Below are 18,008 nucleotides of genomic sequence, written 5' to 3' on the forward strand. Positions count from 1 at the left end.
CACTTCAGTTGTAGAAATAAACAAATAATAATATTGAAGGGACAAGCCTCATGGGCTAGTGGTCAGATCTTCTAACTACTGTTCATGAGGTCTCGGGTTCGATTCCCGGGTAGAAAACAGGAATTTTTCCTTAAATGGGAATGTTCCTGTGTTCGTCCATGGTCTGGAAATTAGGTTAGGCTTAGGTTTAAGACCTCTTCTGGCACTTCATAATCATCCTATCATAATTTCATCGGCGCAGTGTAACTCTGCCTTCCAGGCGGCCCAACCTAAGAAGTGGGTTACAAATAAGCCATTGCCAGGAGAGACCAGAAATGTCGAATGACAACCTGGAGAGAAAAAAAATATATTGAAGGAAAAAAACAAAAGTGCAATTCCGAAAGTCTCATATTTCTTATAAGCCAATTTTTACTGCACTTTAGGAAAACATTTTTTATCTTCGGGAATTTCTGAAGGACTTTTCAGCCATACTTGCATTATTTTTACGACAATATCTTTCTAGTAATTTAATTAATCAAAATCTTAAAATCCTATAAATCACATCTGTACATCTAGAGTTGACGGCAATTCAGAAGGCGGTAGTCTGCTAGCGTTTGCGTCGAGAGAGACAGATAGAGAGAGAGCAAGGCAGCGTACAACATTGCTACATCGTACTTCACGTGCACGTGCAATACAAATAGTGCAGGAGAGAATTTAAATTATCAAAAGACAATAATGACCTTAGCCGTTGATTACTGTAAGCATGACACCAAACAAACCCTCATTTCTTCACTAGCAATATTCTTTGCACGGTTCTCAATCCCACACCACATGCTTCTGCAGTAGATTTGTGCGCGTTGGCAACATTGCAGCCAGCATCAAGATGGCCAGCAGTGTTCTGCTCGTCAACGTTTTTAAAATAATTATACACCTTAAGCAATATTGTAAATTGAACTAATTTGATTGTATATGTTTGTATAGTTTGGCTGATGAATTGTATATGTTCTTAAAATGATTACTAGTCTGTGTAGCTCTACTGATGAATTGTATATAGACCTACTGTAAATTGAATGGTAATATGTATAGCTCAACTGATGAATTTTTTATGATTATAAATTGAATTAATCTACTTGATATTAATTGCACAAATTTGTATAGCTTAATGAAAGTATGCTACTTTGTATTGTATATATTTGTATAGTTTTGGCCGATGAATTGTATATGCTTTAAATTGAATAGTAATCTATATAGCTCTACTGATAAATTGTTTGTGTTTGTAATTTGAAGTAGTTTGCATGATATGTATTATAAATTTCTGTATATCACAACTGGTTGAATTGTTTATGCCTTAAATTTAATTAAATTGTTTTGTATTATAATATAGCTCAACTTATGAATGATCGTTTGCATTTGTAAATTTAATAATCTGATTGGCTATGTATTGTATACTTTTAGTAGAGCCATCGATGTAGCTCAGTCCGCAGACTCGCTGGGCTGCTGATCCGGAGCTGTGTTCGGGCTTGGGTTGGATCCCCCTTTGGACTTTGGTTTCTTCCGAGGTTTTCCACAGCTGTGGGACTGAAGCCGGATGGTCTATGGCGAGTCCTTGGCATCAACACCTTTGATTTGATTACCCCCTTTGATTTGATTACCTGGTTGGGTTTTTCCGAGGTTTCCCCCACCGAAAAGGCAAATGCCGGGTAATATTTTGGCGAATCCTCGGACCTCATTTCATCTCACTACATCTTGCCAAAATGTAAAAAAAATTGTACAACATTGTAAAAATTGTAGAAAATTACTAAATTGTAAAACTATAAAAATTTGTAAAAATTGTAATTGTAATATTGTAAAATGTTGACATGTTCCACATCTTAAAGCTTCATTGCTCATGTAAGATCTATGGAATAAAATAAATGAATGAATGAATGAATGAATATTTTCCGCACCTGCCTGGGCAATACTTGCCTTTTTACAGTCTCTTCTTCCATTTATTTACCTTGCACACACACAGAAAATGTTAGTTTTACTTATTCAATGTATTGAAACACTCACACGTGAACAAACGAACTAGGGAAGTGCTTGTTATAGACTGATTCCGATTGGATCTACTGTACAAGCTTGCGATGTCACATACCAGAAATACTACGGTGCATAATAGCAGCTGACTGCCTTCCGAAATGCCATGCATAATCCTTTCGCTGTAAGAAAAATCCTAATATAAACAATAGCACGTGACTGAAGTGAGGCTTCATTGGCCGCTGTATGGCGCCATAGATTCTCAGTACGTGTTCCCGCCTACTGTTGTACATTCTGTTTCATGTTAAACATTTCCCGTTACTCGTCAAGTAGGCCTAACCTCACTACTATGCATTAGTTTGCTTAGGAAACATTTACTTTATAATTACTGTAATTAAAACTCACTTAACTTATTATGTACATTTAAGACTACTTGTTTTTCTCCACTTTTGAGAGGGTATCTACTCTTATGTTTAATAACCACACACACCGAGGATAAAGAAGCCATACTTCAGTGACACGTGCTTATGTGAACAACTACGAACTGAAGTGACGCCAGCTTGTTAAAAGAACAGACTACCTCGGTATTACTGTTGGTATTCATCCGCGTTCATAGTACATTAACAAAATATAAAAGTAGCTTTTCTTTTACATACGAATGAAGTTATATGTTTCATTGTATTTAACAACTAGAATTCAACAAGATGATAGTTTCCAAATACGGACTATATTTTCCTGTGTCGTGTGAGTGTTTCGACTGTCAGCCAATCAAGGGTCTGACAGCCACGTGCTTGTGTTTACAGTAGGATTTTTCTTACAGCGAAAACAGTATAGTCTAGTCATAATGTATATGATGCAAATGGATTATTTACCGGAAGCAGCAGTGGCAGAAGAGCTGCCAGATGCCAAGTCCTGCAGTGCTGCCGCTGTTTTCACGTCCATCTCACTTCCAGACGTCTGCATCCCACTAGGACCAGGTTTGCTTAGGTCTGCAGGTCCTTCTGAAACAACACCTTCTGTCTGCTGCTTCTTCCTTTCACTGAAGGCTCTAGGCTTTCCACCTGATGCTAAGCGAGCGAATGGACCACCTGAATCCGAATCTGAAACAAAGTCTTCTGAATCCTCGTCAACCTCCATCTTGGTAACAGATGTTGAACTAGATGCTGGTGGAGGAGGTGGGTCTTTGCTGAATGACAGATCCTGAGGGCCTTCTTCTGTCGCAGGTCCAACTGGAGCAGAACTCATGTTCACATCAGAATTTGTATCTTTCATCTTCATTTGAGTTGTTTCATCTGCTTCAATCTCACGGAACAGGTGGTCAAAAGCATCAAAGTTTGGTCTATGGGAGGGGAAAAAAAAAAGAACGTCCATATCACAAAAAGGCATTTTTGTAAACATTACAAACTTACTGTAAGTTAATACAACATTAACTGAATAGATAACATTTTACCTTGGGAAACATTTCATTAAATTGAGCTTTATTGTAGCTGTTTTGAAATGAACACCAGTTTTACGTTTTGGCAGCTACATCACTCATTCAGAACACCGAATAAGATTGGAGGGCCGCACCTACTGTTGGTCTTTAGCTGGGAGGATTGAAGAGTTTCCACTGATCATATCTCTCATTCATTCCCTGAAGAATGATGGCAGAGCTAGTCATCGAAAACTTGGAAGCAACTCAACTTTACTGTTGGATAACTCAACTGGCTGAGAACCCGAGAAGAGTTATTCTACATCAAATGCTGAGAAAGTCTCGGCTATCTCTCATTGTCAATAAAGAGAGCAAGTAAGTACATGTAGTTGTAGGTCAGGATGTAATCATTAAATGACATATCCTCTATTTAGATGACATATTTATACCACAGTTAAATTGGTCCCATACCCTCATTTGTTAAAGCAGAGTGTCCCATTAGCAGGTAGAGGTTGGAATCCAGATAGGAGAAGCAATAGGAGAAGCATCACTAACCCTTATCCCTTAATCGTTTCAGTCCTCAAAACTAATTATTAAGAAAATCATCCAACAAGAAATACATGTGAGTGTAAATAACCAATGTAATATTTTATTAAACAATAAAAATTTAATTCCAGAATGTCCAGGAATGAAAGCTGTCACTCTTTTAGATTATATACGGGATGTGATTGTTTGGCTGCCCATCTATATAAAATAAATATTTTTCCTACTCCTAATTGTTTATTTTGTAAAGAAGATAATATACTATAATGGATATGACACAAGAAGGCAAATGGAAGAACTCCAATACGCTGAGCATTATCAACCAACCAACCGACTGACGACTTTTCACCCTGCAGACCAGCATTCAATTCTCAGCATGATCAAGTACCAAGCAGATATTTCTATAGACATGTTGAAGATTCTTGAGGTATTACAATTTACATAGTCAACATCAACTGTTTCAACAAAATAATAATAATAATAATAATAATAATAATAATAATAATCCCATCAATAAGCCATTCATCTATGAGGCGCCACTTCATAAATTAGTCTTACAAGCAAACGTTCTGATGGGGGCAGATAAAAAAGTTCAATTTTTTTCTTCCACCATGTTAATAATGCCAAAACAAGTGCTTATAAAAATTTTGGCCACTCGACCGCAATTACGAGGCCGTCCAGAAAGTGATTTTCCCTGGGACCATTTATAAAAAAAAGCACAATTGCATAGAAATATTTATTGAAACAGATACAGCAATTATTGCGCTACTGAGACATTTGTCATACCACACGATCAATTTTTGTGTCGTAGAACCCAGCCGTCTCAGATCAGAACCAGCGTTTGACTGCGTCTGCACCTCTCTCTGTCGATCCCATGATATGAGAAATGTCTCAATTCTGATGGAAAATATGTTGAAAAATAGCTCAACAATTGCTGTGTCCATTCCAATATATTTGTCCTATGAAATTGTTTTTTTTTCCTGTTGGCAGCCCTTGGCGAACTTATTTTTTATGGCCCTCGTAATTGCGGTCAAGTGGACAAAATTTGTATAAGCACTTCTTTTGACATTATTAACTTTGTGGATGAAAAAAATTTAACTTTTTTTTATCTGCTCCCATCAGAACGTTTGCTTGTTAGACGCAATATTGTTTGCTTAAAAATTGTATGCAACAGCTGATGTTATTAAATGAATATATGTATACGAGGCCACAGTATCACATTTTCTTCACTACATACAACCTACATGTAGTCAGGCATACTGCAATGTCACAGCTAGGCAGCATGCTTATACATGCCAATCTAAGTTTTATTTCCTTAGAGCAATAGTATGAGTGTTTTGTTTTTCTGGAGTAATCTGAAAGAGAAAATGCTGGAATCTTCGCTTTTTGTCCAAGCTATGGAAAGATAGGCTATCCCTGTCTCTATAATCACATGATACCAGATTTTGCTAGGAGATATGTTACAGAGAGAGCTTGGACTGAAGTCTCAAATTCTTTCTTCGGAAGTAACACATTCCCAAAAATTTGTACTTTGCTTTGTATAATAGACCCTACAATATGCACCAATTACTGGTAAGTAATCATCCTCTGATAGTTTTTTGCTGCTACAAACGGTCGTCATCATCATCATAATCATCATCCTTGCATGTATTGGGCCTAGTGGCCCGTTACGGTCTCTTGCCAACGCTTGAACGGTCTGCCCAAGGATCTCTTGCCCACCGGATGGTACTTTAAAAAATTTGGCGTGGAATTCTAGAACGAGGCATTCTGATGACATGTGATCTCCAGTTTTGTCCGTATTTCTGTAGGTATTCCGTAATTGGTTCAATCTGCAGTTCTTTCATAATGTCAAAATTTTTAATGTGATCCATTCTCGTGTATCCTGCTGTACGACGCATAAATCTCATTTCTGCCGCCGTTAATCTTTGTGAATCAATATTACGAATCGTCCAAGCTTCACTACCAAAACAGAGTATAGGTCTGGCCAATGTTTTATAAATTCTGGTCCGCATGTGTTTTTGTACTAAGATTGGTTTGAATATCTGATTAATTATTCCCATTGCTCTGTTGAATTTAATAATTTTCTCATTCAAATCCTTTTCTTCTTCATATGAAATTTGGTAACAGAGATAACTAAAATTTTTGACTTGCTACAAACGGTCTAAAATTAATAATAATATTTCTTTGTAAGTATGAATGAACCCACCCTTTTCTTTATCTGTGATTCCGAGTATACAAGACTAGAATTACTCCATTGCTCAATATCGTGCTACTAGATAAACGTCGATTGCTGTAAGCTTCATGGACATAGGCATAGCGATTTCGTAGCTGCAGGGAATAAGCATGACACTACACTGACAAATCTAAGAAGTGACACCTCATAGGCGAATGGCCTTACCAGTTAAATCGACTCATAAATACTTAATATGAATAAATATATCCATCTAATGGTTTATGAGAAAACGGTGTATACAAAAAGATGACATGCCCAAAACCACTATTTAATATCAGGAATGCTGAAAATGTTATTAACACCTCGCAATTGATTTCTTGCAGTGTCACAATACTTCATCTTATGTTATATTTCATATAATCAACTAAAACAAATGAAAGAAATAAAGAACAAAAGAAAGATAAGAATAAAAACAAGAGAGATCATTTCTTCAGTATGGCATTAATTATTTTTTGCATTATCATGCACGTCTCTTAGCACATTCTTAATAAGAAATGGCAAACAATTCTGTGGAAAGATTGATTATGTATACAAATCTATACTAATAATAAATCTATAGCCGAAATTTTTCTGGTAATTTTCGCTTTTCCAAAAATAATTGGTGTTAACATGTATAATTAACCATCCTGAAACCGAAAATCGCTTTTCTGAAATTTTTGTTTTTATGTCTGTCTGCCTGTCTGGATGTTTGTTACCTTTTCACGTGATAATGGCTGAACGGATTTCGATGAAAATTGGAACATAAATTAAGTTCGTTGTAACTTAGATTTTAGGCTATATGGCATTCAAAATACTTATTTAAAAGGGGGGTTGTAAAGGGGCCTGAATTAAATAAACCGAAATATCTCGCTTATTATTGATTTTTGTGAAAAATGTTACATAACAAAAGTTTCTTTAAAAATGATTTCCGATAAGTTTTATTCCAGACAAAATTTTGATAGGACTGATATTTAAGTCTGTCTGTCTGTCTGTCTGTCTGGATGTTTGTTACCTTTTCACGCAATAATGGCTGAACGGATTACGATGAAAATTGGAATATAAATTAAGTTCGTTGTAACTTAGATTTTAGGCAATATGGCATTCAAAATACTTTATTTAAAAGGGGGTTATAAGGGGGCCTGAATTAAATAAACCGAAATATCTCGCTTATTATTGATTTTTGTGAAAAATGTTACATAACAAAAGTTTGTTTAAAAATGATTTCCGATAAGTTTTATTCTAAGCAAAATTTTGATAGGACTGTATTTAATGAGATAAATGCGTTTTAAAATTAAAATAGCGATGGCACCTATTGGCCTGTAATGAAACAGAAACAAATGACTTCGTCTATAAGGGGCCTTGAACAACAATCAATCTTCATTAAACTATGGTTGCATGTAATAACAATTAAGAAACATGTTAAAGGAATTGTCATTGCACCAAATGAGTGGTCTCTGGATCAAAATGATCGCATTTTAATTTTTTTAAATGCAATTTAAATTAAGTAACATACTAAACGATTTATACTTCTATCAAACACGAATGTTCCCTGGATAAAATGTCCTATTTTAATTATGTAATTACTTTATATTTAGTTCTAACGGGTGCAGCGGAGTGCACGGGTACGGCTAGTTGTTAATAAAAATACCTGGAGAATGGAAACTGTTCTTTCCCTGCGTTTCCTTCTTCAGCACCAGCTTTGCTAGGTCCTGGCTGCGCCTGCTGTTTTGCCGTGTTGTTTTCAGGGGCAGGAGTTGTTCCTCCTGCAGATGCATGCCTGTCCTCTACACCAGAGCTAGTACTAGTGCCAGGTCCCAGATGAGTGTTGCTTGTTGCATTCATGCAAGGGCTGCCATTTGCATTATCTGCAGTTCTCATTGACAATCCCAAACGGGTTGGCAGCACCTCTAGAGGATTATAAGTGCCTGGTGGACTTGAGCCTAAAATAAACATATACACATTAAAGTACAGTACAGTAATTTAATAAATCACATTCCTTTACTGAGTAGAATTACTTGGTTTCAGTAACTTGAAAAGGAAAATATATTACATTTTTATACACTATGTTAAGGACCACAATTCTGACACAATTGTACAAGACTGTTCTTGAAGAGCTTGAAGATTTTACAAATGCAGTAAAAATTCCTCGTATCCAGCACCCAAATAACCACCAGTACCAAAACAATAGCACTTTTGGCTAGGCCAAAAAAAATAGTCATTCCTGCGCTGGAAGCGTCGGAAGAAGATGTGAGTGGTTTTCATGGATCGCACATGCCGCATATCTTGTTTACTCTTTGCATGGTCCATGCTTGAAAACATAGACAAAAAAAACCTGTTATATCCCTGGAGTATATCGGGTAACATCAGTAAGCTGTCACTTGGACCTTGCAAATAATGTGTAGAGATGATATCTTTAACTTTACCACTTGAACTCGTCCGTTTCGAAGGGGTGTAGGATGAGTCTAAATAGAAAAGTGTGAAATTCTCTGTTCCTACAGTGCGTAAAAATTTCATTCGAGTGATAGATAGTATCATGGCTATTATCGCTAAGCGCTGCTATTGCACAAAGGATTCCGCAAAATGCAAGCGAATATTCTTATGCTCAAATCATCGAGCATTAATTCATCTTCATATTTGCGACGTCAGTCTCCTAACTGTCCATTGTGCAACTCAAACCAAGAAATGGATTCGGAACACCTCAAAATCTGTGCTTCAGTGGCTGGTCATGATAATATCTTTGAAAAATATTGGAGTGCAAGAGGTCAAATGACTTTATTGTCAAACGCCTGGCATTAGAAAACAACAACAACAACATATTTGCGACGTTGGCTACACAGCTCTTCACGTCACATGATGACTCACATGATCTCCATTTAAAATTGTCATAAGGTTACGAAAACTTTTAGCATTTTTTACGCTATTATGTGTTACTGTATTACAATAATTATGAACTGATTAATGTACATTACCGTATTCAGTACTAAAAATAAACATTGTAGGTATTTCAAACTTTATTTTTAAATATCTATATGAAAATTACTAAATTTTAACATGGAAAAAAATGTCTGTACAGTACAGTGTGTCTTTACATAACCTATAAACGTATTTTCAAATTATCCGGCAAAATCAGTTATTCAGCACTGGCTTTGTCCCACAGTTGCCGGATACGAGGAATTCTATTGTATGTGACATATAAACACTGTAACATATACATAAGTAGGTCGACATGCTGCAAATTCTCAGGTGGGAAAAAGGGACTTTAAGTAAATGAAAATCACAAAAATCTATGTTTCCTGTGTTTATTGAGGACCAACAAAATACGAGAGATTATGAATTGTAACATTACTTCTGAAACAAAACTCCAAAAGAATTAAAGTGTACCTGAAGCTGGCACTGTGATGGGTTGCTTCGGCATCCCAAACAGCTCCTCTCTTCTTGCATTGGGCTGCAACAGATGAGGCTGGTCTGCTAGAGGTAATGCTTCGGACATTGGTGTGTCAAAAGGATCTGGAGGTGGACATCCCAAACACAATGTAGAATCTGACCGCTGAAGGAATGGATTCTTGCGCCCTTTACCACTGGGTCCAACAGCACTCATACTTAGCACTCCAGTTCCCGGTCCAACAGATTCTTGCTCATCCACAGAATCAGTTTCCATGGCCACAGAATGATTTAGTTCATCATCACCTTCGTCATTGTCATTTTCATCCTGAGAGTACAAAGGTTAAATGATTAAGTACATGTAAGTTTCAGCATAAAAGAAAAAAGAATACAAGTAAGAGCTCGGAAATGCCTTTACTAATAATGACGATAATAATAATAATAATAATAATAATAATAATAATAATAATAATAATAATAATGATAATAATAATAAAACCAAATTCTGAGTCAGAAAATTGTTTAATGAAAAAACTTTACTATTTACAATATTTACAGATGAGAATATCACAAAAATTTAAACAATTCAGTTATAAGTCATTTTAATGCTTTATGAAAAAAGTACTTCCAAGATTTTCTTAAGTTCAAATGCAAACAGTGAATAGTTTATAATATAAAAACATTATTTTATAATTTTCCTGCCACATCAAAAAATCGATTAATTTTGCATTTCATACTTAAACTTGCCTTGAGAGGGGTGATGGGTGAAATTTCTATTTTCTACATTTTTTCAAACTACGTCCTTGATTTTGCACACATAATCATGGCGTGGTGAAGTTTCATTTCTATGAGCCAATTAGTTTCTGAGTTAACAAAATATTCTGAAAAATTTGCATATTTCGAAATGAAATGTGCCGCTCAATTTTTTAATAAAATGTTTGAATTTTTTTTTTTGCAAGATCAGTGGCATATTTAGAAAAACACCACACATCAGTTTTTCTATATCTTTACTACAAAAAGGGGGAAACAATTTTTATAAACACTGTATACCTAAAAATAGAAATTTTCCGTTGTCACTACAAATATTTAATTTTTTATTTCAAAAACTATTAATTTAATCACAAAACCCATCTGTTATTTTGTTAACCATAATGTATAGAACATGCAGGAAAAAATTCATGTTCTTAGCAACAAAACTGTGAGAGCCTTTACACTTCGAACCTGACGAAATGTGCTGAAAAAAAAGTATGAGAAAACAGCTTGTAAAATTTGCATGGAATTGAAGTTCAAGGGTGCAGCCATTTATATATTGTGTAATTCTTATGCTACAGAACATTTAAACTTGCTCAACATATAAATAAGAGATTGCCGATTTATTTTTTACAAGAAGACGAAAATGCGATTTTTGACTGAAAATGACCAAAATTTCACTTGTCACCCCCCTTAAAAATTAACATTCACTAATGATGATGTTATCTCTATTTTATATAAGATGCAGAAAAATTCGATATGCAATATTCTAGAAATATAAAGAAGAATCAGACAGACATTTTTTTGTGTATCAATATGAGATTACAAAAGTTTGATTATGGCACTACAAATCTAACATTTCAGGTGCTTCTCTTAGGTAGGCAGTCCAACTGACACGCACACAAACCAATTTTCTAACATTTGCAGTACACTTCCATTACATTACATTTCCGCACAATATTATATTAAGCATTAAAGATGAATTAAACATTTTTATTGTGAGAATAGGAAATGCGTAAATACATTGACAATAGGTATCGGTATCTAACATTATTTTTATTAATTTAATACATTTCTTTACTAAAGGTATAAGTACAAATTAGAACAATGCACAAAGTTTTCACTCCTGCTTCAACACATAACTCATAATGTTACTATATTTTCTGGCATGAGCAAAATTCCTGGGCTCATTGCTTGGACAAGGTCAAATTACCTTCAACACTTGACTGTCAGAAGCACAGACCACTCAAGTTGAACTAAAAGCTGCCTGGGTCGGCTAAACAGTAGGCAGTTTACAGATACAGTAGAACTCCGTTTTAATATACCCATTTTTAAGGAATAATCTGTAAACTCCGAGCTAAATTATCATATGAATAATGTAATTCCGCTTTTAAAGAAACCAGTTTAAGGAAAATCTCACTTCTAAAGAACTTTTTTCAAGTGAATTTTGTGATAATGAAGCCCGAAATATCAAATCGACTTCCAGTAAATAATCAATAGCACCACCATATTCGATAGTGCATCTCAATTCATGTTTTTTTACAGTTCTTTATGGTCTTGCTTTACGTTGCTTTCACAGAGTGGTTACTTTGCTTGCTTTGTTCTCACAAGTTGTGTGGATCTTGTTTCCATTTTTTTTGTTAGTTCATGCTGTTTATGCACCATAAAATTACACAATCACATAAAAACATGGTTTGTCATGCTACTTCATTATGGGGAATAATGAATAAAAAGAAGAAATTTTCAGTCCAGAGTTTCAGTGTGATTTGGATTGAACCAAACGGAAAAATGTTTGACTCACCATTTGAAGAGTTAGAAAATGTTACAATGAAATTCATTGTAAATTGTCACCTGAATGCAAGAACTAGGTAACTCGAAATTTGCGTTTTTTAGATATCTCTGTTATAGCACAGCAAAAATCGAACAGAATATAATGCAAGAACTAGGTAACTGATCCAGTGATACCCGCAATATCTATTTTCCAATGTAACAAATAGGTTAAAGAAAACGAGGAATATTTCTTAGTGCAATAAATAAGTAAATAGACAATATCTCAAAATATGAAAAATCAAGTTACCTAGTTCTTGCATTCAGGTGACGAAATGATGATTGTAGGCCTAATTAAATAATTATGTTTGGTATATAACACACTTAGTACTAGTTATTTCAGCCTTTCCTTCTCATTTTATGTAACTCTCTTTAAAAAAAAAAAAAAAAAAAAAAAAAAAAAAAAAAAAAAAACATAACGTAATCCTCCAGAGTTCGTTAAAAAGGAGTTCTACTGTATTTCAAAGTTTACAGAGATGCAACTACCATGACAACCATTTATCCAACATGAAAATATTGTTTGTTTAGGTCTTCTTTAAAGTCTCCAAATTATTTTTTATTAAATTTTTCCTACTCCTGTAAAACCAACATTACATGCAATGCTTTTTTTAAATACATAAAATATACTCTAAATATTTAAAAATTCCGGAAATGCAAAACTGTCTCAATGTCAAATGTACTGCATTAAATATTAATAACATATGTTGAAATTCTCCTTACAGAAAAAACCATAACAGTATCTTGTACAGTTGACAACAGTTAACACTTCTTTTGTACCTGATCATTCCACGCCTCCATAGGGAGTCCATCTCTAAGCACATCAGCATCAGGACTTTCTGTGCCAGAGCGCATGTAGTAGATCAGAGCATCAAACACGTATGCTATGTGCTTCAAAGCCGACACGTCCAGGATGGGCAGGCTGTCCAGATGCTCTGCATTGTGTGCGCGCATCAGAGATAGGCAGTAAGACAAGAAGTCTCTACGTGCTGAATGAGGATCTGCTAGTGTAAACACAGAAAACAATATTTTCCTTTAATAATCCCAAAGCTAGTGTGGACAAGTGAAGATAGCTAGAACAACTTTCTAGATATGTTGTTCCTTCAAGTTAATCTTCCGATAATACAGTTGTCTGGATTCTGGAGCTGTCACATACGTACTACAGTCGCCATACCTATGAATCACGTATTGGTCTAAGATGGCAATTTCTCAGAGCTGTGATTTTGGAATTAGTCACAGTCGGAACCAGTGACAAACCTATTACAGTGACAAAATCACACATTTGCAAATCACACCCCATCATTAATTTCTATTACTTTTCCTATTCTTTTGACTTGTGTAGTTCATTTCAACTTTTTCTGTTGAATAAGTACGAGTAGTGTATATGCTGTGCTGTTTAAATATATGAGGGAGTCAGAAGCAAAGGGGTATAAGTACATTTACGTTATTTTTGAGAAAATGTAGTTGAAAGTACAGTCAACTCCAGATATAGTGAACCTCTGCGGACTTGTATATTTCGTTCACTATATCTGAAGTGTCTCTCCCCTAACCTTAAATGACAGAAATGAATGGAATTGTGAACAAGAAACTAAAATAATTCATTTTTGTGGAATGGATTACACTATATACTATTACTCACAGTTGATTTACTGAAACTATGCTGTCGATCCATGTCTGTTTGCAAAACACCACATTCAATGTCACTTATAATATTCGTCTTATCTTCCAAAGAAAACACTTTACACCTCGACATTTTTATGCAGTACATTCACTGTTGGAACACTAGATCAGGTAGAAATGACAATGGCCAACGCTGTTATGGTGTGATTGCATACTCAACCTTGGAATTTCCCGGATTACTTAATGGAAAATGGGAGGGGGTTGATGGAGTTTGAAAGTCATCGAAATCTTATCTTCATTTATACTCTGGACATAATGTCCGTCCCCTTTTAATAAAAGAGGGCAATTTCATTTTCTAATGTTTCGATGCTATCCGTCAATGTTTCTGAGAACAGAAGACAACCCTCTGATGATGGAGGATTAGAAATAACAGTAGAGAAGAGTTCCTGAGAACAGAATTTCAACTCTTCGACGGTCGAGTGAGGCAAGATCGTCATGCTTTGCCTGAATTTACAGTACAGCTCATTGTCTAGAAGTCACTAATCCTACCTTTGACCTTTGACTCAAGGAGTAAGAAACTTAGAATGTTGTTCTCAACACATTCTTTCAATTTTATACAAGAAGGTCTGACTTCAAATAAGAATTTGTCAGGATACAAGGTTCACTATAACTGAAACGAGGGTTCACTATAAACGGAAATATTAATGTAATTTTTAATGTATGCAGGTCGGGACCAGCGATTCAGGTTCACTATAGCCGAATGTTCACTATAACCAAGTTCACTATATCCAGAGTTGACTGTACTTAAGCTTTCGTAAATTCCGTGAAATTTTTAATGTGTGATGACGTTAAAAGATATATTCCTTTGCAACTCGAATTTTAGATGCTTTAGCTTGTCCTGAATACACTTAATTTATGTTCTTAGAAATGTCACTTGCATCCCTTTGCTTCTGACCCCCTCATATTGTCTTCACTCTCTCACTATGCTGCATAGTTCAGTAGTATTGTGGAGAAATCCAGAACTAGTTTTTTTTTCTGCATCTTGAAACGTTCAAGAAAGGTAAATTTACATACAAAACTAACATCTCAGTATTAGATAAAAAATAATTATTTTCTATTTCGTGAGAGAGTTTAGATGTCATTATTAGGGTACGGATTTTTACGCCATTAAAATGTAATTTTAGGTGCCTAAAATAGGCTTAAAAGTGTAGGAAATAGTCTCTAAAGAATTGAAAATAGGCTCTAACAAAAAATAATATTTTCTTTAAAAACATGTTCCAAATCATCAGGAATTCACTTCTAGAAATTAATAATTTTAAATGCTTATACACCATTACCACCATTACTACTAAAAGTACAACAACAAATATCTAACTAGTTATACATAAACTAAACAATTAAATGTGAAAAATAAATTTTAGACATAAATTCAGTACACAAACAAGTCAAATATAATCAATTTTTACCAAGTCTTGTCCGTTAATGTCCATAATTAGCTTCACAATAAATTACTGATACTTTTTCTAAATTTTCAAGTAGAAAGCAATGCCATCTGTCACTCAACACATATTTGTATGCTGAAAATGAACATTCCACATTCACTGAAGTAACAGGAGCGTATTTTAATTCTGACACTAGTTGGACAGGAATGTTACATTGTAAATCCGTGTTCTTCCCTGCTAGGATATCTGAAGCAGTACACAGTCCTTCAGTCCTACATTTCTCTGCAGAACTTGCTCCAGTTTATCCCGTACTTTATTTCCAACAGAACCAGGAACACATTTTGAATTTAAAATACAAATTGTCGACATAAGAATGGCTGTTTTGACCTATTAGAGATAAAACATACTTAATAGGTCAAAATAGGCTTTGTCGTCAAAATAGGCATTTTTAGGTGTTATTAAAAAACCAATTTTAGGCATAGTCTTATATGAAACATGTACTTGCAAGTTTTTATGAACTTATCGTTTAAGGATTAAAATAGGTTTTAACCTAAAATCCGAAGTCTAGTCATTACTATCTTATACTGTATATTGGCATTAGCTTGTAGATTTGAGTGTGGGGTTTGCAGATGAAGGAACTGTATTGTCAGAACTTGTGGGCCAGATTGCAGGGAGTGCAGTAAAGTTATGTTTTATTTAACGACGCTCGCAACTGCAGAGGTTATATCAGCTACGCCGGATGTGCCGGAATTTTGTCCCGCAGGAGTTCTTTTACATGTCAGTAAATCTATTGACATGAGCCTGTCGCATTTAAGCACACTTTAGTGCCATCGACCTGGCCTGGGATCGAACCCGCAACCTTGAGCATAGAAGGCCAGCACTATACCAACTCGCCAACCAGGTCGACAGTGCAGTAAAGAAAGATGGACAACAGTGAGATATTCCTTCTGCTAGTAATCAAAAATGTGGATGACAGTCATAATTCATTCTATCTGAACTAAGGTTACCTTCTCTTTCACGAGCAGTTCTTGGTGCATCAACACCTCCAGTTGCAAAGCCAACAATTCTTGTGCTAGTAGTGGTGGCAGTTGAGTTCGCTGACACTGCTCTGCTCCTTGTACCCCCACTCCCTGTTGTGGTACCCGAGGAGCCAGACCCACCTCCAAGGACTGACAGGGATAAGGCAGCAGAACCTACTAGTCCTCCAATTCCTCCAGCAACACCCAGACCAAGTCCTGCAGTCTGATGCAAGGGATGTCCCGGGTGTGTGGGATCTGACGAATGAGTTAAGGAAGCACCAAACCGGAGCTGAGCTTCTGTTGAGTCCATAACTGTCAGTAGCCAATCCCACGTGGGCTTCAGATGATACTCCAGGTATAACTGTCAAAATACACGAACAGATTACAATATTAAACAAGTGCAAGAAAATGTTCATTATTTCATTTTGAAAAGAATAGATTTTATACGTATTCAGTATGTATGAAATCAATTTATCCAGAGATGAGGCACATGAAATATAACAATTTTCACTACTTCATTTTAAAATAAAATAACAAACAATGATCATTTATTTAAGACTGGCTCAGATGATATGTTTCTTCACACTCTTGTTTCTTAAATAAGATCATGCGATAAACATATAGACAGTGTGTGTCTAACATTTTTTATCACAAAAATTACTATTTGCTTACTTATTCTTCATTGTTGTCATCAAGTAGCAATATTGGCCCTTTAAAGGTGAGAAGGCTTCAATTGCAGTAAAAATTGGAGATACTTTATCACCTTGGAGGGAAATAAATTCAGGTGTTAGACAAGGTTGTGGACTTTCTCCACTTTCATTTAATATCTATACGAATGCTATCATCAAAGAATTTAAATTGACACGAACGTGAATATATAACAATAAATCGACACCTACATTAAAAATATATTAATCTTTGCAGATGACTTAGTACTTTGAGCCTCTACAGAAGATGACCTCCAACGATCTGTATATAATTTGAAATCAATAGCAGATAGGTATTCAATGGAAATTTCTATAGACAAATCTAAAGTTATGGCTTTTCACGGAAAAGAAACAATATCAAGCAAGATTTGTATCAGTAATCGAATATTAAAAAGGGTAAATTAATTCAGTTATCTTGGTTATAAAATATCATTTATGGCAGAATCAGATATACGAGGGGGATCCAGGAAATAACGACCATTCGCGCATACCCGCCATGCAGCTGACTCCCCTTCCTTGTTTGAAGGTCAACTGGCTTCCTTAACATGTGTTCTCATAATGTTGTGAGTACTGGTTGCAACAAGTCGCCATTGTGCATTTTGTGTTACTTCAAAATGAACGACGTGATTGATAATCCCGCCGACTGTGAGGTGAGGAGTGTGATTCGATTTTTGAATGCCCGACATTTGAAACCTGCAGAAATTTACCGGCAATTGAAAGAAGTGTATGGTGATACTGTAATGAATGAAAGAAATGTGAGAAAATGGTACGAAATGTTCAACAATGGGCGAATAAATGTCCACGATGAAACTCGACCCGGACGCCCATCACTCATCACAGAAGACCTGAAGACTAAAGTGAACGACAGAATCTTGCAAGACAGGCGCACATCACTCGACGAATTGCATATTGCCTTTCCTGACATTTCTCGTTCTTTGCTTGGTGAAATTGTGTCGCAACATCTTGGCTACCACAAAATCTGTGCCCGCCCGCACACTGCTGCTTCAACTCGAGAATTGCTGGATCAGTTCGGTTGGGAAATCTTTGATCATCCGCCCTATAGTCCAGACCTTGCTCCTAGCGATTTTCACCTTTTCACTAAGC

The 18,008-nt window shown here is 35.5% G+C and overlaps 1 protein-coding gene across 5 annotated transcripts in view; it reads right to left on the bottom strand.

The window, feature by feature from the left end:
* Window positions 1-18,008, bottom strand: part of hyd (E3 ubiquitin-protein ligase hyd) — a 157,300-nt gene that overhangs the window by 37,529 nt on the left and 101,763 nt on the right. For 4 of the 5 annotated variants that reach the window (XM_069820262.1, XM_069820261.1, XM_069820260.1 and 1 more), the window contains exons 31-35: window positions 16,186-16,558; window positions 12,897-13,120; window positions 9,543-9,870; window positions 7,810-8,101; window positions 2,868-3,334 (exon numbers count right to left, since the gene is read on the bottom strand). In XM_069820262.1, the coding sequence (XP_069676363.1) occupies window positions 2,868-3,334; window positions 7,810-8,101; window positions 9,543-9,870; window positions 12,897-13,120; window positions 16,186-16,558 (1,684 nt within the window). The remainder of the gene's footprint in view (window positions 1-2,867; window positions 3,335-7,809; window positions 8,102-9,542; window positions 9,871-12,896; window positions 13,121-16,185; window positions 16,559-18,008) is intronic. The other variant, XM_069820259.1, reaches the window with a different exon arrangement.

This window comes from Periplaneta americana, chromosome 3 (genome assembly GCF_040183065.1).
Source record: "Periplaneta americana isolate PAMFEO1 chromosome 3, P.americana_PAMFEO1_priV1, whole genome shotgun sequence".
In the NCBI taxonomy this organism is placed as follows: Eukaryota; Metazoa; Arthropoda; class Insecta; order Blattodea; family Blattidae; genus Periplaneta; species Periplaneta americana.